This window comes from Atractosteus spatula, chromosome 8, assembly GCF_055471065.1.
Source record: "Atractosteus spatula isolate fAtrSpa1 chromosome 8, fAtrSpa1.hap1, whole genome shotgun sequence".
Taxonomy (NCBI): domain Eukaryota; kingdom Metazoa; phylum Chordata; class Actinopteri; order Semionotiformes; family Lepisosteidae; genus Atractosteus; species Atractosteus spatula.
In genome coordinates, this window is record NC_142713.1 from 53,662,371 (window position 1) to 53,682,315 (window position 19,945).

The 19,945-nt window shown below is 53.5% G+C and overlaps 2 protein-coding genes across 8 annotated transcripts in view; one reads left to right on the forward strand and one right to left on the reverse strand.

Moving 5' to 3' along the window:
* srpk2 (SRSF protein kinase 2) overlaps positions 1 to 6,429 on the forward strand; it is a 79,126-nt gene extending 72,697 nt beyond the window's left edge. For 3 of the 7 annotated variants that reach the window (XM_088923490.1, XM_088923485.1, XM_088923491.1), the window contains 2 exons: positions 1,873 to 1,965; positions 3,690 to 6,429. In XM_088923490.1, the coding sequence (XP_088779616.1) occupies positions 1,873 to 1,965; positions 3,690 to 3,874 (278 nt within the window). In that variant the 3' untranslated portion in view covers positions 3,875 to 6,429. The other 4 variants (XM_088923492.1, XM_088923486.1, XM_088923489.1 and 1 more) reach the window with 4 other exon arrangements.
* A 3,315-nt stretch (positions 6,430 to 9,744) lies between these two features.
* Positions 9,745 to 19,945, reverse strand: part of kmt2e (lysine (K)-specific methyltransferase 2E) — a 47,252-nt gene continuing 37,051 nt past the window's right edge. Inside the window, 9 exon segments of the mRNA XM_088923751.1 lie at positions 9,745 to 11,925; positions 12,771 to 12,865; positions 13,340 to 13,428; positions 14,059 to 14,330; positions 14,589 to 15,080; positions 15,552 to 15,608; positions 15,743 to 15,966; positions 19,015 to 19,165; positions 19,353 to 19,631. Coding sequence (XP_088779877.1) covers positions 10,909 to 11,925; positions 12,771 to 12,865; positions 13,340 to 13,428; positions 14,059 to 14,330; positions 14,589 to 15,080; positions 15,552 to 15,608; positions 15,743 to 15,966; positions 19,015 to 19,165; positions 19,353 to 19,631 — 2,676 coding nt within the window. The 3' untranslated portion in view covers positions 9,745 to 10,908.

Sequence of the window (19,945 nt, forward strand, 5' to 3'; positions counted from 1 at the left end):
TGTCCTATTACATAGGATCATAGGTACATACAGTAGGTCTTTTAGGATATGTCCAGAGAGAAGTGAGCAGTCAGTTCTGTCCAGGCACAGCTCCCAGACTCGACCGCTGTGTCCCGGGACACTGCGACAGCTTACTGCTAAAGTCTGGGATTTTAGCGTGGAACGCCCTTTCAGCTGATGTCACAGCCATGCTTTTTAACTGTATACAGTATTTTCATAACTGCATCAGAAGGTCTTCAGCTGGTGCATTCGCACACCTCCCCGAGTCTCCTCTGTGCTGGGAACCGTGCCTCTCCTCACTGATCAGAGACGTACACCACCACCTCTCATCCTCTCCAATTCCAGCTCCAATAGCTGCATGGCATGACTGATGAGTCACAGAGCTACAGTGCTTGCCAAAGCAAAATATTTACCCAGTTAGACTTGCACATCGGTCAGTCGCCCTCCTTCTCCTCTCCCTCTCCTCCACTCATCTTGTTAGCCCTCTCCAGATCTCACACTCCCAGTGTTGCCATCAGACTTTCCCATTTTTACGTCTCTCCTCCTCTCACCCCATCTCCTCTCTTCCCCTCCCCCAGTTCTCCCCAGGTTCCCAGAGTGCCCAGGGAGTCCTCTCACTCCTCTCCAGTGGTGGACTGGGGGCTTGAGGTCTTACACACACCACACCATGCGTACGGCACAGAGCCGGGGCAGCCACGCATTCCAGATACAGACCTCCTGTGGAAATCCAGTTCACAGTGTCACAGAAATGGTCTTCAGCAAGACAGCACTGAAAACGTTTGCTCCCTTATTAGAAAACGCTAGCATGCAGTGCTGGTCAGCAGATCTGTATCAGTGCTTAGGCTAGACCAACAAGACACATAGTGCAGGCCGGAGCACTGGTCAGGAGCTCCTTGTATTTAAGTGGCACAGCCAGGGAGGCTCCTGTGAAAGTGCAGGTGGAGCCTCACAGGGGGAATCCAAGTCAGATCGTGACATGTGGCCGTCGGTCAGGTAGTGTGCAGGTCATCTGGTCATGCTTGGCTTCCTGCAAAGCGCTGACCCCCGCGAGCAGTGTTCGCGCTGAGAGAGGTCTTTCCTCTGGTGTGGTGGACGCTCCAAGGACACGCCTACACCACTTCACCCTGAAAACAATGCTGTAAAGAGCTGGAAACACAGATATTGAGAAAGTCCCGTCAAGGCGTCAAATGAAGCTCTGTAGTAAAAACCTGGAAGACACAAGAGTGTCAGAGAAACAGGATTTGGAGACCCAGGTTATAGCCTGGATTAAATATGGATTTACCGTGTGCTGATACTAGCAAGGCTACAATCCAGCAAAGACTGTTACACAATTCCCTTGAAGTACTGGGACTTTATCATAATCATAATTACAAGCATAATATCTGTTTTATTTTGGGTAATTCCAGGCATACGTTTTACAAAGTATGTGTTTTTATGAATAGATTTCAAATGTATGTGTGGAATTACCTGCATATAAAATCTTAGGTAATTATCATTGAGGTTGATCTAATGATTACAAATTGCTTGACTATAAAGCAAAAACAAGTTTTCACTTAGCTGTCCCAGTATTTTTGAGCTACTTTACAGTCCATCTGGAAACATGGGTAATCATGAGAGAGATCAATACATTCACCCATTGAAAGGTCCCAGTCAGATCCCTCTCTTGCCATTGTGTTCCTCATCTCCAGACAGCGCCCCCTCTTCCTCTGTACCCCACCTCTCACTCACCCCCTCTGGTGCCGGGTCACTAACGCTCCACTTTCTCCTTCTCTTCCTCCTCTCTGACTTTCCTCGCTTCTTCTGCCTGTCTCCCATCTTTCTCCCTACTCCTCCTCCTCGCCCTCTCTCTCTCTCTCCTCTTCTTCTCTCTAGACCACATAGCCCACATCATTGAGCTGCTGGGCTGCATCCCGCGACACTTTGCCCTCTCCGGAAAGTATTCCCGGGAATTCTTCAACCGCAGAGGTAGAGCTGAAAATGTGCCCTGGACGCTGAGGGACAGACAGCCGGAAGACACTGGGACAGACTGACGGGAGGAGGGGGAAACTTAAGGGCTGTCGAGCAGCATGCCCCTTGAAAGTGTAGTCACCTTCCCACTGGGCACCGCGCCCATTGCTGCAGACACTGTGGGCAGAAACACTGTGACACAGCAGGCCTGCTGTAGGTGGGAATATTGATTGGAGACTGGAACATGCAGAAGTCATCAGATTAGCATGATCTAAGATTGTTTTATAAAAATTGCCCTGTTTATCGGTGCTGCTTATGTCGACAAGTCACTACTAATTAAATTGCCCGGTGCAGCCCGTCTGGGGCAGTACGAGCCCTCTTGGTCAGTGCACACAGTGCTGCACAGCGCCAGGCCCAGGCGTGACGAGAGGAGCCGGTGCTCAGCGCCCGGGCCTGGGGGGAGGCGAGTCAGTCTGTCCGCTGTGTCCCCTGGCCGTGTGCCCGTCGGCCGCGCGCCGCACTGACCCGTGTACCTGTTCTGTCTCGTATTGTGCTGTGTGTGGTTGTCGGGGGCGTGTCGGTCGGTGTGCAGATCACATCGCCCTCATCATTGAGCTCCTGGGCAAGATGCCGCGCAAGCTGGCCACGGCGGGGAGGTACAGCCGGGACTTCTTCACCAAGAAAGGTAACGGCCCCCCGCGGGGGTCTGAGACACGAGGGGCCCGGGGACGGGTCCCCCACTGACGAGGGGCACCCCTCGATCCCACTCTCTCCCCGCCCTGCTGTGCAGCGCCCCTCCTCTCCCCGCACACCACAGCCCCGAGCCGCGAGCACAGCCGCGATCTGGCGGACCCTAGTGCGCTCGCCAGTGACACACACTGGGACTGTTCGCAGCAGGGAAACACGGCTGTCTGTACGTTCGCTAAAGTAAGGCTCCGCGTCCTCGACCTCCAAACCAGGTCTCGTTAAAACCACAGTTCTATGTTTAGATCCCAAATAAAATGAAACGGAGATGTTCCAAGTCTGAGACGCCCCTCTGCCTGGATATGCACCTTTTTTTTAATAGAATTTGTATTTAGAATAGAATAATCAAGGTAATTAATTTCAGTGCGAAAGAGCCTTGATTCACACAGTGTACACAGCACGCACTATAAAGGAGCCTTACACACAGATAGTGAGGAGGCAGTTGCTCTACGGACACTGCAGTGACTGGCAACACGCCGGGGTGCTCTTTCAGCCTGGCCCCCCTCCAGACGTAGTGGCCATGCAGACGTTAATACCCTGGAACTTCTTCATTAGCACCGATTGCAGCGAGTGAGGAGCCCTAACACAGCGACTAGGTGACAGGGTCCACAGTCCTGTCCGCCCGTCCCCGTCAGGCCGTCGTGCTGGTGCTGACCCCAGCCTCCTTGTCTGTCAGTCTCCGGCAGCTCAGCCGTTTGTCTCTGTCTGTGTGTGCTTGATCGAGTGCGCCTCACTCCGGCTCCAGCCCGTGTCTTGACTCTCCCGTGCTCACTGTTTCTCTGCTGGGCGTGTGTCTGCTGTTGTTTGTTGTCTGATATTTCTTGCGTCTCTTTTCCGATCTCCATCTTGCGGTGTTGTCTGTGTTGTTGAGTTCTCTGCCTTTTCTTCCAGCGCTGCCTCTCTTGCCTCTCAGTGCATCTCCTTCCGTTTCTCCCCCAGCCTCCTCCTCCTCTCTCTCTCTCTCTCTCTCAGCCATGGTTCTCCGTCTCCCCCTGCAGGTGAGCTGCGGCACATCACCAAACTCAAGCCCTGGTCTCTGTTTGACGTCCTCGTCGAGAAGTACGGTTGGCCGCCGGAGGACGCCGCCCACTTTACCCACTTCCTGTTGCCCATGCTAGAGATGGTGCCGGAGAAGAGGGCCTCCGCACGGGAATGCCTCAGCCACCCCTGGCTCACTTCCTAGCGGCGCCCCCTCTGGCAGCCTCTGGAACTGCCTCGCGTAGACAGTGAGGGAGGGGGCAGGGAGAGGGGTGGGGGGGCTGCGGGACGCTCATTCCTACTCTGCATCACACTCGTGCCCCCGGGCTCACCAGCAGACGTGCAGCGGGAGGCGCAGTGTCTCTCCCTCTCGGCCCTGTCTGTGTCGCCTTGGAAACCACCCCTGCACTTTGAATGAGAGAGGAGTGGGGGGGGGGGGGGGACACGCCCCTCCCCTCGTGCTCCTCCCCTGCCCCAACCCCCCTCTTTCCCCTGAGTGTGCAGCGCGGCCAAGGGAGCTAGAAGGGCTGCAGGGGGCTGGTGTTCCCGGGTCTCCCCCTGTGCCGGCCTCGCTGCGGCCGCAGGGGCAGGGGCAGGGGCAGGAGCAGGGGCAGGGGCAGTGGGACGAGCACGGGTAGGGGTAGGAGCAGGGCACGAGCAGGGGTCGGGGTAGGGTCAGGGGCAGAGCAGGAGCAGGGGCAGGAGTTCATGGTGGCACAGAGGCGGAGCCCCAGCCGCTGTAAGAGGAGGCCTGTTTAGCCACACAGGGGTCTGTGTCCCTGGCCCTGGGACAGGTGTGCCTGGGGCGTGTGGGAACCCAGAGCAGGCCCCAGGGGCAGGAGCACTCTTTCAGGGGGCAGGGGGACGTCCCGCGGGTCGGCCGGAGCCAGCCAGCGCTTACCTACAGTGCGGCTCAGGAGAGCCGGTCCCGTTCGGTCCCGTTCGGTCCCAGCTGATGCTGCGCTGGGCCGAGAGGGCCGCTGGACTGCGCTCTGGTCTCCCCGGCTCTCGCCGCCTGTCCAGCAGCAGCGGGGGCGACTCTAGAGTCCCAGAGGTGCACTGCCACACTGGTCCACACGGGTGCCTACAGCTCTCTGGCCGTGGGGTCGTGAGGCGAGAGCGTTCTGGGGGGGGACTGAGGGGTGAGAGGGGGACAAGTGTGCAGAGAGCGGGGGAGCAGGTGCAGTGTTCAGTGGCAGGTCCAGTCACACAGCACAGAGCCAGGGACAGGTCCCAGGGGCTTGACCGCTCACACAGCCAGACACAGCGAGAACGGAGTGGGAAGATCTGGGAGAGAAAACAGCCTTCGCCTCCGGTCTTCTCCGCGCAACAGTCGCGTGCTCCGCTCCCTCTCTTTCACAGCCTCTGTCTGCGAGTGGCCCCCTGTCTCCTGCTGCTCGGCAAACCCCTGCCCAGCTCGCTGTCACGGCCAGCTGTTTACACTGCGCCCTCTGCTGGCCGCGGTGTGTGCTGCGCGCCGCAGACAGACGGCACATTCCAGGCCAGAGCGGAGGAGGAGGGCGCACTGTGGACGGCGGTCCTTCCCGCCCGGCTGGCCTGGCCCCACTCATGGGGCAGGTGGGGGCAGGGTCCGATGGCCGTGGGCCGTGTGCAAGCTGCTATCCTGAGTGTTTTTGTCGCTGTTGCACCTTCAAAGCAGGAGCCAGAGAGTGCTTGTGCCGATCGTGGGACGGGTGCTGACAGGGGTGTTTATTATTCTGTTTTTGTGAGAAGCATCTACACAGTCCTGGGTGCCGTGTGTGAAAATGGAGGAGCCCCTGTCCCCTTCTCCCCAGCCCTTACTGTAGACGGTACGCCTGTACATTCCAGCTCCCAGAGTGTCGCTCCTGCCCTCTTGCTCGAATCCCTAGAAAGATCAAACCCTGTTTTCGGTTCGGATTGACCCCCCTCCCTGGCCCGGCCCTTCGCAGTTCTGGCCCAGCTCCCTTCGCAGGTCGTCTGGTTTTTTTTTCTAAAAGGAGGTTGCACTTGTCTTTGTAAATTTGTTCAGGGATTAACTTTGTACATAATATGGAGATGAACTGAGACACTGATCAGACGGAGGACGGACTGTAGCGAACAGGTTGCCCTCGCTCCCCGCGAGGAGCCGGCTTTGGTTCAGCGCGAGATCGCCATGGAGACGCCCGCGTGCCGTGAGGAAGCACGGCGCTGCAATCGCACAGAAAGAGGGGGGGTGCCCCCTGCTGGCGGGCTGACTGCACTGCAGCTCTCATTGCCAACAGACTTCCTCTACACCTTCACTCATCACGATTAGTCCAGTTGCCTATTTTCGCAATAAATAAATCTAGTAGATGGTGAAATATTTTTAAAAATAAAACAAATGAAATACATTTTAAAAAAAAAAAGCCGGTGTTGTGACAGTGACCGAATCTCGTCCGTGTTGAGGTGCTTGTGTTTTGTCTGTTGGATGTTTTTTTCTTTCGGGAGTCCAATGATCATTTTTTTTTACTGTGATGACACCTCAGCCCCCCCTTACATGAACAGTGCTGCTCTTTGGGACGTGTTGGATGGGGAGCAACGATCAAACCTTTTTGCAATAATAATAATAATAATAATAATAATATTAATAATAATAATAATAATAATACAATTGTGACGATGACGATGTTTTTGCACCGAACTCTCCCGATCTCACTCTCTCAGCCATGCCGACTGTTCTTCCTGACATCGACAGAAACGCGTCTCTTCTTGTCTGTGTTTTTCATTGACAGATTTAATAAATTGTAAATTTAAACCCAACTGCCTGCCTGTCGTGCTTGATGTGCAGCAGGGTGACCTCTGACCTGTGAGACAGGAGTGGTGACACAAAGTTTCCCTCATGTGCTCTTGCCAGCACAAGTTCAGCATGTTCTCGGTGCATTTGCCAGGTTTAAAAGCTCTTGCAGCCCTGCCTGTGAAGAGGAGTGGAACAACAGAACCAGGAGTGATTGACAGTCGGGGGTCTCGGAGGGCAGGTAGGTCCGTTAAATTCTTGGCTCAGAGTCCAGCAGGACCTGGAAAGCACTGCGGCCTTGTGGGACTTGAGTGTGACAGCCCGGACTGGGATGCCCTGGGGTACAGGGAGTCAAATACATGCTTTCTAATTATCCAGCTAGATTATCGATCACTGAAATGAGCTAGTTGTGCAGAAATCCTGGGCTGGAGCAGTTTGAAAGGGCACTGCCTGGGGCCACGTTCTAGTCCATGTTGTTTCAGGGCTTGGATTGGATCACTGCAGTAACTGATGTAGATGTAGAACAGTGAAATGGACTGGAAGGGCCTAGTCTTCCTGTTCCTGGACTCTTTCATGGATGTCCCTTCCCATCAGATTTCTCTGCTGTGGGCTTGTCGTTTTCTTCCCAGCCTCTGGACTGGGGCCTGTGCTTCTCTCCTAAACCTCTGGGTGGGTGTTAGCCATTCTCTTCTAAACCTCTAGGTCTGGGCGTCTCGTTCTCGTTGCTGGTGGTTCCTGCTCTAAGACCGAGTTGCTGTTGGCTGCCCCGGGAGAGAGGAGGTGCCCAGCACCTGCAGGACTTGAGAGGGTCTCTGCTTGGTCCCGCGCCAGAACAGTTCTCATCATAAGACTTAAGAAGACTGTGCATTTCAAAGGTGTTTTTCAAATAATTAACCTTCTAGCGATGATTTCTAATAATAACAGCACTTGCTGACATTTAGACATACAGGTCAAGAAAAGAAAATGCGTGGAATGATCTGTATTCAGCACAGCTCTAGTTTGAGCCGTGCCTTCTTGAAGCTCCACACTGGCCACCCCGCTCCGTGCTCGATGCACCAGAGAAAAGGCAAATTCGAAGCAGGTCTGTTGCACACAACATTGGCTCACCACAAGATGGGAGACAAGAGCTTCTAAGAACAGCAAAACCTATTAAAAAAAATCTCTCAAAGAGCTGGGAATTCAGTCAGCAGCAACCTATACAGACTGATTAAAAAAAATGCTGGAAAGGCTCCCAACGGCTGGCGGTCTTTCGGCCCATCTAGCTTCCTTTAGTAGTTAGTAGCTAACTGATCCGAGGATCACATCCAGCTGTTTCACGAAGGGCGTCTGGCTGGCTGATCCAACTTCATGGCTCGTGGGGCCTACTCCAGGCCCCTGCCACACTGTGTGAAAAGGGTTTTGGTGCACCATCTCAGATGCACCTTCCTGCAGTTTCAGTTCACATTGCCTGGGTCCTTCCAGTCCTGAATCAGGTCCCCTGTGTCTGTTCTGTTCACAGCTAAGAAGGTTCAGGTACTCCAGGCTGTCAGTGCAACACGTGTTGAAACCTCAGTATATATATTTGGTTGCTCTTCTGTGGCCTGATTCCAGAGCAAACGACGTCTTAAGATCAGTCTTACTAGCGCGTTATACAACACTAATGCTTTAGTTTTTCTTTACAGCTTTAATGATTTTTGTCATCAGCTCCTGTCATACTCCTTGGACAACCTGGACTTTGCCTATTGCTTACTCCTCCGGGAGTTTTTTTTCCCCAAGATATTCTGCGTTGTTGATTTTGCGATGCCCACTCTCTCTGGAGGGGTTCGAGGTGGAGTTTTTCTTCCCTCATCTTCACAATTGCTTGTTTTTCCATCACAGACAACTCAGTCTTCATGTTGGTTTAATTCAGCAGGCAGACCAACAAAATAAACCCCAAAGACTGAACCAAGGCTTCAGTCCTTGAGGCAACTCATTTGCATTTTGACAATTAAAGCAGCATGGAAACGTGTCAGCCATGTGTCCCAATACCTACACTTTTCACTGCATACCGGGATTCAGACTATCGGTATAAAACAGGACGAGCACTCCTAAAACAGATCACTTGTGTATTCCGCTAATTATCCCCAATTAGGTGTGCACACCTTATCTGTCATGTTTTAAGGCTCAATTCACAGAAAAGCATTACTTTAAATGCCTGCTACCTGTCGATACAGAATTGCATCAAAACATGACTGAAATCCTTCTAAAAAAGGAAATATACTATGCTCTGGACTCCTTACTGATGGAGCTCCAGACTTACACAAGATCTGCCTTTTCCAACTTCATCTTGACTGTCCAGGATTATCTGCGTTACAGCTGATCTAGTTGAGTTCGAATTATCATTTTTGCAAATGATTACATTAAAATAAAATTAAATTTACCTTACTTGTAACAGAAAGCTGGAGCCGAGAGACGGGGAGAGCGAGGCAGTGTGGGACAGATGTGGAGCCGAGAGACAGGGAGAGGGAGGCAGTGTGGGACAGATGTGGAGCTGAGAGAGAAGGAGGGAAGACGGGTGGATCATAGTGCTCGATGAACGTCAGACAGGGTTGTCTGTGGGAGCCCGCCGTCACTCAGTCAGGTGCTATCACTATCTTGCAGTGCTGGGACGTCACTGCTCAGCAACAGCAGCTCTGGTGAAGTGGGGACTGTGGTCAGCTAGTAACACAAACCTAAACACACACAATTAAAAGTGCCCTTTTGTTTGTATTCTCTGGGATCCCAAAATGATCTGCAATGTTTCCTGCTTACCTGGCTGCAAAGTTTGGAAGGGCAGCCTGATCTAGTATCTGGGAATAAGTAGCCTTCTGACTGGTTTCGAAAGTTCCTCGATTTACATGGTCGATCTATAGTATTACTTGTGGCTTGAAATTCAGTATCAATTTTGGGGCACCTAAAGACAACTACACTACTTTTGGGACATTTCAACCAATTGTTTTGTGTCTGGGCTGAACACAGGGCTGCTGCAATAACTGATGACTATTAGGGCTGAACTACCTGTGTGTTACAGTGACCGAGTTGACAATAAAACCGTTCCAGGTGTATTTGTCTCCAGTCTGCCAGCCAGCATCTGATCAGATTTCTAAACTGTGTCACAGCACTCGCATGTGCTCTTTCCTTACCTCTGGGCAGTCAAGGAGGACCACCAGTCTAAACTACTATTTCCAGGCTATCAGTGGGTCTCCTGCTCACATTCCACAGGCGTCTTCACCACAGCACGGCAGGAAGGGATTGTGGGCTGGGTGCTCAGTGTAGACGTGCTCACTGGAGTGTGCCTTCACCCTCCTCCCCGGGCTCAGAGAAAATGACAGCATACAGGCAGGTGGTATAAAACTGACATTACTGTGATTTATTGTCATGAACCATGAAAATAAACAACCAGTGCTGTGTCTGTGAGAATCTCTCTCTTTCAAACCAAAAAAATAAAAAAGACAAAAATAATAATAATCCAGAGAAGAGAAATAAACAAGGAGACTTGAGTGCTACCGTCACAGAAACATTCAGCTTCGCCAGGAGAACGCTCGTATTTACATCCATATTCCAAAATGGGATGGGAGCAGATTTTACAGGCTTGGAAAAGAAGCTCCTATTTACACAAGTTTCAGCAGAAAGCAGGAGGAACGATCTATACATTAAATTACATTTCTACAAATAACCATTGAAATCCAAAAATAAACTGCTAACATACCTATAGGTGTGTCCTTCTCTCTGGGACTACCTCGACAGCCTATAGCACACGCACACGCACTCGCACTCTTCTCACGCACACACACTCACTCTCGCACACTAAGAGCTCAGACTCCTGGGGCAGTCACGGAGCACACCAGAAGGGTCCTCTCTGAATCTCTGCTGCGGTTATCGGATTTACACAGAGGAATAAAAAAAATAATAATTCTGTTTTTCTTTGTACAAAAAGCTTTCACTAAAATGAGCCACTAAATACAACAAATTAAAAGTGGAAAAACCAACACTTTCCACGATGGAGAGGACAGAGAAACGAGTCCGACAGACAGACGAACAGGGAGGAGAGAGGGAGGGGCTGGAATGTCCATCGAGAGCCAAGCCTGACATGAGGACGAGACGGACAGACACCAAGAGACACAGATAGTGAGACAGACACACAGATAGAGAGAGAGAGAGACAGACACCAAGAGACACAGATAGAGAGACAGACACACAGACATAGATAAAGAGACAGAGACAGAGACAGAGACAGACAGGGCTCTCCACTAGGGCAGGAAATCAAAAAGAAGACAGGACCGACCGGGAGGGAGAAGACTGAGAGAGAGGGGGGGGATTTCTAAGCACTGGGGTTCGTCTGTCTTCGTTTTGTACAAAGTTTCTTTACAAAACCTTTCACTTCTGTAAAAAGTACCCTTTGCCTTGGTGGTGTTTGCGGTTCTGTTTACCGTTACATATAAAATATTTACAGCTTATGTTACATGATATCAGCCCCTCCCGCCGTGACGGTCAGTGGGGAGGGGGTGTCAGTGCCACCCCGTGTTCATGAACCCCGAGCTGTGGAAGGACGAGCCAGACGGGAGGGGCCCCCGGGGCCCGGCGGGGAGCTGGGTGGGCGCGGGCGGCGGCTGCTGGTTCTGCTGCGGGGGGGGCGGGGGCGGGGGGGGCAGCACCCCCTGCTGGTGGGGGGGGTAAGAGGAAGGGGGGCCAGGGGCCGCGCTGGAGGGGTGCAGCATCGCGGCCTGGAAGGGCTGGTAGTGGTGGGCGGCCTGCAGGGGGGGGTTGCTGGCCAGGGCCGGGGGCGGGGGTGGGGGTGGCGGCGGCGGGGGGGCCTGCTGCAGGGCCAGCAGGGGGGCGCTGCCCGGCTGCTGCTGTGGCGGCTGCTGCTGTTGCTGCTGCTGCTGGCTCGGCTGGCCCTGGGGGGGCGGGGGTGGGGGCGGCGGGGGTGCCGCGGTCAGCAGGAGCGGCGCGGCCATGCTGACGTGCAGCAGCGGGGGGCCGGGCTGCGGGTGAGGGGGGGGCGGCGGGGGCGGGGGCGGGGCGGCCGTGCCCTGGTAGTGCAGGGCATGGTGGGGCTGCAGCAGCGTCTGAGAGCCGGGGGGGAAGGCCGACACCACGGAGGGCTTGTAGCCGTGGTAGGGCCCTGCAGGGGGCGCTGCCTGGCTGGGGAAGTAGGCCTGGGAGGCTGGCGGGGCTGGGGGGGGTGGGGGTGGCGGCGGGGGCGCGCTCTGGGGGCTGTACTGTGCAAAGCTGGCCGAGCTGGGCTGGGGCTGGGGCTGGAAGCAGCGCTGGCCACGGTAGGGGGCGCCCTGGGGCTGGGGCTTGGCGGCGTGCACTAGTGAAGCGCCGGGATACAGGTTCTGACTCGCGAGGGGCGGCCCGCAGTGCAGCTTGGAGGGGTTCAGGGGGGCCGGCTTTTGGCAGGGGGGCTTGCAAGGCTGCTGGACGGACGGAGACAGGCAGGGCGCCCTCTGCTGGCCATCACAATCCTCCCCCGCCGTCTCCTTTGCTGACCGAGCCGTGCTGGGGCCTGGGGAGCAGGCCTGAAAGGAAGACAGATAAGGTGTAAGGAGAGCTGCCAGCATGAGCAATCAGTCTGCACCCCTGACTGAGAGCCAGTCGCTCAGCCTGGAAAGCCTCAGTCCTGCTAGCTACACAGACAGCTCAACGCTTCCTTGTCCCAGTCCAAAAACTACGAGTCCAGTTACTTCAGTGGAAGCCCAGCTTGAATAAAAGCCAGAAGATAACCCATGTGTTTATGTGCAAATGTACTTTGAGTGCATGGGCGAAGCAATGAAAACGCAACGCGTACAAGAAACTGAAGAAGACCGGCATCGTTGTGTCAATCTGAGCAAAGAAGAAAATTAAGACCAAATGAGGATTATTTCAATAAGGGTGACGCAGTGGCTAGTACTGCTGCTTGCAGTGCTGAGGTGCTAGTGGTGTGGAGTTTCATGCTCTCCCCATGTTCCCAGACATGCTGGTGGGTTAATTCTGGGAAACGTGGCCTTGGTACGCTGTCTGTGTTTGTGTCTGTGCCCCCTGCTACGGACTGGCGTCCCGTCCAGAGTCCCGCCTTGTGCCTGTTACTTGCCGGGACCCTGAACCGGATGAAGGGGTTCAAACATAGACGGATGGAAAGATGTAATATATGTATCAAATTACCACTTATAACCTCAATTTAATTTTTTTTTTTTCATTTTTAACACATCGTGAACAGGGTCCCAAGCCCCTGTTATATTAACACACTGCCTGTGCCACACTACTATTCAGAGGCGGACTGAAAAGGGGTTTACTGGACTGAGATGCCCCAGATGTAAGGCTGCGGCGGTGTGGCGCTGGACCGGTCAGGAGGAGATGCCAGGGAGCGAGCAGTGCTGTAGCTCACCTTGTGCGTGGAGGGGCTCCAGCAGGCCTTGTGTGAGCCAGGACTCGCACACTCCTTCCCGCCAGCTGTGTCACTGCCGTCAGTCTCCGCTCCGTCTGAAACACACCCCCACGCTGTCAACAGGCATGCACACTGCTGGAAACATTACTCGACGACTGCTAATGGGAGCTCATGAGCTATTCAGATTCTACACACCAACTTTATCACTGCACACACAATCGCTCACCTGGCTAACCGGCTAACCTGAAGGTGCTTCCCTGTCCTCGATCTTCCACGAAGAACTGCCCCTGGCCCCTGCAGACCCCCGACTCTCCTGTGTCCCTGTCCTCGATCTTCCACACAGAACTTCCCTTGGCCCCTGCAGACCCCCGACTCTCCTGTGTCACTGTCCTCGATCTTCCACACAGAACTGCCCCTGGCCCCTACAGACCCCCAACTCTCCTGTGTCCCTGTCCTCGATCTTCCACACAGAACTGCCCCTGGCTGCTGCAGACCCCTAACTCTCCTGTGTCCCTGTACTTGATCTTCCACACAGAACTGCCCCTGGCCGCTGCAGACCCCTGACTCACCCGTGTCCCTGTCCTTGCGGTGGTCACTCATCAGCAGGGCTCGATGGTAACTGCGCTCCCTCACTTGCTCTACCGATGTGGACGACATCCTGGGGGAGGGAGGGAGATGAAATAAACACTCGGGTTTGCAGGCAACAAACACCTTTCTATATCTGAGAGAACGTGCGACTCTGCATCAGTTTTTGCAGGATAGATGTGCGTCAGTGGGGCACAGGGCTGTTTACAGCCCTGTAGGCAAATGTGCAATCATTACTTTTGAGAAGCTGTGTATCCGTCTAAGATTTCCATTGTGCCTGCTTGGTTTTCTAAGCTGCAGGCCAAGGTGAAACTGAAAGGGAATACATGGCAATAGCAAATGCGTGCATCTGTTTCGACACGCATCTCACAAGGTGACGAAGCTGAGCTCTCCACCAGGTGTTTCGGCGTTTTGCTTGAGTCTCCAGTTGCAGAACATCTCATACGTTTACATACTATGGGTGATCGGGCCTTCTCTTGCTGCTCTGGAATACTCTCCCCAAGGATATCAGAGCATCACCTTTCCTGAGCGCTTTCAAGTCAAGACGCAAAACCTTCTTTAGAAGGGCTTAATAGCTTTACTCCCCTACTGTATTCCGGACCCTTACTGTAATTGTGGGATTCTGCCGTCTCCTCTCCTTGTGTGTTTTTCCTATTTCTATTACACCGCACCCCGGCAGTGAGGTCCCGACTGAGCCACGTACCAGGGCCCCTCTCCGCCCTCTCGGTCCCCTTGCGGGGGAGTCTCCGGGCTGTCGCTGGGGTGCGCGGGCTCGAGGGCGGGGGCCGTGCTGGTCGCGGCAGGGGGCGCAGATGGCTCTGGGGCGGTCTCCGTGGAAATGGGGCAGAGCTCCACGCCAGCAGAGCTGTACAGTCCCACCAGAGGGGGCGCCGTAGACAGCGGTGAACCACTCTCGGGCTTGGAGCCGCTCCGCCTTGCCTCCCTCTGCCTCTTCCGGTATTCCAACAGAGACACCTGTGGCGAGGGACAGGGAAGAAGGGGGACAGGATGGATGGATGGAATATTTGACCAAAATACTTTAAAAGCTGGTTAACATTAGAAACTGTGGTAGAGGACTTTTTAAATGACAAACACTCTGCTCCACAGATGACTACTGTGGGTTTCTGTGTGCAGATCTGTGCGTTACTATCCGCTTTATCATAACCGCTGCCTGCAGATTTTCTCAGTCCGTAACCACCTCCGTTTTAACGGGACTCCTATCCTCATCCTCACCTTTTTCTTCTGGGGGGGGTTCTGTGGGGTGCCGCCACCCCCTTCTGCTATGCCGTCTCCCCCGAGGGCACGCGTGAAGCCCAGGGCGCCTCCTTCCTCGGTGCAGGGGTAGTACAGACCCCCCTCGCTGCTGTAGTTACTCCCGGGGGGGTCAGTGGGGCGGAAGGCGCCACCCAGCTCCAGAGTGTGCGAGGGCGTGAGATCGCGCAGGTTAGAGTTCACGGGGGAGAAGGAGAGGGGACCCCTGTCCGGGCTCTTCATCCAGGGAGGGTAGGAGGGAGTCGGGGGGCCACGCTCCCCCAGGCAGTCCGTGTGAGGGGTCTCTTTGCTGTCCTCGGGGGACCCTTCCACCTCGCCTGGCTCCGTCTCCCCCCCACAATCCTGGGGCTCGGGGCGGGGGGTTCGCGGGCTCAGCGCGCCCACTGTCTTGATCTCCTGCGGGGGCGACTCAGCCAGGGTGGGCGCTCGAGCGCCAGGCGGCCGATCCGTTGTCTGGGGAGGGGGTCGGAGATAGACTGGGTTACGGCACACACAGGCGAGCGCCAGCAGCACACAGGGTGAGCACAGACGACTTTGTGCTTGCCGACAACCAAACTAGAAAAGTCTAGTGCAACAGTCAAGACACAATAGTTAAAATAGCCAGATAACTTTCATAAAAAGGCTGAAAAAGCAGGATAAGTTACCCCAACTTATTTATCCACACATATTGCTGTTTTCATTCCTTTCAGCATATACTGACACGCTCAGAAAGTGGCCGAGAATGTAAAGACAATCAGAGGGGATTAGAAGATGCCAGTGGGGACAGCGTTTCGTGCTGCCCCACGCGATTTCCCAGCTCGTCACCCTTGACATGCTGTCTGTCTTAGACACCAAAGAAAAGACCATCTTGGGAACGCGTAGGGGGAATAGCCGCTGGCTCCTTCAAACACAACCCCAGGGCCCCACAGACTCCTAACCCCTCACCTCCTGAGCGCTGGGCGTCCGGCTGGCCTCTAGGGAACTGTCCGGAGAGGAGATGTTCTGGGAACAAAACGACAGACAGGTGTCAGGCTCCCCGTCCAGAACAGCACCGGAGCATGCGCGCCAGGCCGGCGCCCCTGCCGATGCCCACGCCCCCTGCGGCACCAGCGTTCGGGTGGGGAGGTGTCTCTCACCTCGATGAGGGGAGGGGCAGGCAGCGCCTGGGGCGTGTGGACGGGCGAGGCATCGGCGCGGTCCTCCGGCCGGGTGCGGACTGGCGTGGCGGGGAGGGAGGGGCCCGACTCCGGGGGCTCGGCACGGGTGGGCGTGGCGCAGGGAGAGCCGCAGGGCGTGGAGCTCTCCGACAAGCAGGAGTCCACCGGGCACAGCCGCCGCTTCTTCAGAGGAGTGGGCAACTCTGAGAAAGAAAGACGGAAGGAGAGGGGAGAGAAAAGGTAGGGCAGAGCAGGGCAGAGAAAACACGGAGAAAATGAAATGAAGGATTAGCTGCCGGGCTGAATTCACCAGCGAAAGAGAAAATTCACTCCAAGTACAGTGCTTTATAAAATAAAACAGTCCCACAGCAGATCTGCTCTTCATATGTAATATTCCTCCACCCTATACTCCAAACTTTGTAATACCATTTTTTTCCCCTTGAATTGTGAAACCAACAATAAGCAGGATTAATGCAGCAGTTAAGCATCTGGCTGGATCCAAGTCCTGCAATGGAGAGGACTGGAAGGACTGCAGGTTGGGTAGCCGATATCTAGGACATACAGGAGAAATCGCCACAATGAACTGGTCATGCCAGAGGCAGTGTAGAGCCCTTTATGGAACTAAAGACGAGACAATAAAGCTCGTGAGTAGGACCCTGCATCTCCTCCAGCCCGTTTTCTTAAGCAGTACTTCGGTCCACCAAATTCAAGACACTGATTTAAGGCTCACATCAGGTTGCGTAATGAATGCTCATTAAACAACACAGTCACCCCATTGTGCACTTTAATAATCTCAACTGCACCTCCTATAATCACCAAGCTGGTAATTAGCAGATAAACAGTGCAATAGACCCCTACAGACATTTAACATTGTCTTTCTTGGGAAAATCTATAGTATAACAGGGCTGTCGACAGACGTTTGGTTGCTTGCGTATTTATTTCAAACAGTATGTGAGATGCATTATTCTAGTGTTATTATAAAGTAATCTTCAGCACCTTAAAACCATCAGCAATAATAATGAATCTCAACAGGTAATGTCCATGAAAGGATATTTATCCTTACTTGCAGCATGTTAATAATAATCCCTTACACTTACATAGCGCTTTTCTGGACACTCCACTCAAAGTGCTTTACAATAATGGGGGTAATGGGGACTCCCCTTCTCAGCACCAATGTGTACCATCCATCTGGATGATGTGATGTACGCTCACCACACATCAGCTCTCAGTGGGGAGGAGAAAAGAGTGATGAAGCCAATTCAGAGATAGGGATTATTAGAGGCCATGATTGGTAAAGGCCAGGGGGAAATTGGGCCAGGACACTGGGGTAACAACCCTAAGTGTTCCTCACTTAGATGCGGAATTTCTAAGAAGTCAGTTTAATGGAGTTCAATCCGAGCACCTCTGCTGCCCTCTGGAGCTTCAGAACTGCACTACAATGTTCACTGCACTTACACAAATGCTGTATGAAAGAAGGCAGGTTTTCAGTGCAGATCTGAAATCTGGAGTGGAATGGGAGCTGAAGAATGAAGGCGAGGGGGTGTTTCAGGTGATGCCTCAGGAAAGCCAGGAAGCATCTACTGTGATCACGAGAGTGATGATGTAAGGACCCAGCTCTTCGCTCAGACTCGACCAGAAACTTTCCAAGAGCCGACGCAGGGATCTGGGAGGAGGGTGGTGCAAGTAACATGACCATGGAGGACAGCAGGGAATACTGACAACAAAGAGCTCATCTGGTACAACGAGGGGACCAGGTTCTGTAAGTGAGAGGCCGCTCTTCCAAGTTCCAATGATCGTGCATTTTTCTTCCCTGAATATTTACAATGCCCACAAGCCTAATTAACAGTGGTTAGAGTGGGGATCCAAGAAGTATTACGAACTGATTTCCATTTACATGAACATCACAATACTACTTTAACATGCAGGGCAATTGATTCAGGATTTCCTCACATACAGAAACACACCCCACGTCTCTTTAAAGCATCACAGGGACCCCACGCTTGTTTTATAATCAAAATGGCCTCCTAAATGCTTACATAGAATCACACCTCCCTGTGCTCGAACTTCTGTCCCCGTCCCAGAGCGCTCCTACAGAAATCAAGTGAAAAGGACAGTCTAGCAGTGTCCTCTTGACTCCTTGGAAATGCGTGCCTTTGAGTGAACCCCAACATCAGATCCAGCATACCAGACTCTGCCACATGGTTCTTGAGAAAAAGCCGATTGAGTTACACCTTTTCTCACTCTACTTTCATTTTAAAAGCGCAAGATTTGCAGCCTGTGCTGCGCTCCAGTACAGTTTATCTGGGACATTCAATCCATTACCTACACTGGCAGCCTGATCCGAGTATTCAAAATCCTAAGAGGGCACTGATGCAGGCAATCCACAGGACATTTTCAGAACCCGTGACACACGAACAACAGATGGAAATTACGTGGAAGTGCATTTAAAACTGAACAGGAGGAATCTCTTCAAAAGCGTTATGGGAACATGGAACAAGTTACCCAGCCACGTTACTTAAGCCAATATCTTAGTTTCATGCAGGAACCGACCGAACAAAATCCTTGTATCAATGTGCTCCTAAACTAATAAAAGGTACAGATGGGCAGAATGGCCCCCTCTCGCTTTTGAATGATCTAATCATTCGAATTGCATCATGTTGGAAACGGAAGCCATGACCAACGCCGGATTCATCATCATGGAGAGGTGCTCCGTTTCCCCAGCGGAGAATTATTTCTAATTAAACTTTGATAAAATTAAGAATGAATCTTCATACTGAAGAAAAAAATATCCCAAATCTTGCCTGAGCTCTTCAGTTTTGTGGAGGGCAAAAAAAGTCCTCATCAGCAGTAAGTCTGAAAGGGCTGCTGTCATCCTGTATTTAATTACAAGTTAATGGAAACTAGGATGAAAAAGGACAGGATTTCCTTAAGTCAACCTACTGCAATTTAAATCTACAAGAGCACCAAAGAGCAAACTGTATATCCTGGTAAGGCTACCGAGAGGGTGCAGTCGGCACTGAACAGTAACAGGGCCAAATGCCCTGAAGACTAGGAAACTGGGCTTGCTTATCTCTCTCGCTTAAATCCTCCCGTTCTGGTTTTTTGCAAACCAGATACATTGTGACCCCACTGATACGATATTACGGTAATTGATACGATTCAAGTCTTTATGCGATGCGCTGAAACCCATCATCATCATCATCCTCAAAGCGCTGACTGGGGTGACACAGAGGAGCCGGATCTGGCCTCACCTGGTAAAGTGCAGCTGCCGTTGAGCGCGAGGGGGCTGTCAGTGTCGCAGTTGAGGGGTGGGCTGAGCGGCACCTCGCTGGGCAGCGGGCAGGGGGCGCGGCTGACTGGGCTGGGCGACCCTTCCTCCTCCAGAGCCTGCTTCAGCCAGCGCTGCGGAGAGGGGGAGCAGCCGGGGGTCAGAGGTCAGAGGTCAACGCAGGGCACAGAGACGGCGCGCGCCCACACTCTGTCGCCCGCGCGCCTCGTGCATCAGAGCACGCCCCAGGCTGGCGAGAAGGGACACCTCGGACACGGATCGAGTCTTCCCAACGCTGCCCGGAGGAGCTGTGCTGCCTACCTTCTTGCAGGAGCCGGAGGTGGGAGGGGTGTCGGGCACCTCCCTGCGCCGGCGGCCGGCCGCGGTGGGGCTGCGGCTGGCCAGGAAGGGCGAGCTGAAGCGGATGTAGTGCTTGGGCGTGCTGTAGACGTGGGGGCTGCAGGCCAGGCCGGGCAGCGAGTTCAGCTGGGTGGCCAGCACTTCGGGGTCCGTACTGATCCGCAGGGGCCGCTCCGGGGGCGGGTCCGGGGGTCGCAGTGCACGCTCCTGCTTCTCGCTCAGCCACTCGCTCACCAAGTGCTGAAGAGCGACAACCGGGGGAGAGGAAGAGAGCATCAGAAGGGCCCTCAGCGTCTGTCCCGTTGGTGCTGCCTTACTGGGGGAATGGTTCTTAACAACACATATTGTGGCCCAAACCAACAAATGATTCATTTTCTGGGCGGATTTTATGTGACAGAGGCACGGAGAAGCAGTGTAAGGGAAGGTTACTTTAAAAAAGTAATCCATTACATTAACAAGCCACTGGTACAAGGGATTCATTTAAAATGAAGAATAACAGACCACTATATTGAGATCCCTTCATCCCACAGGCTTAAGGAGGTCAAACAAGGAGC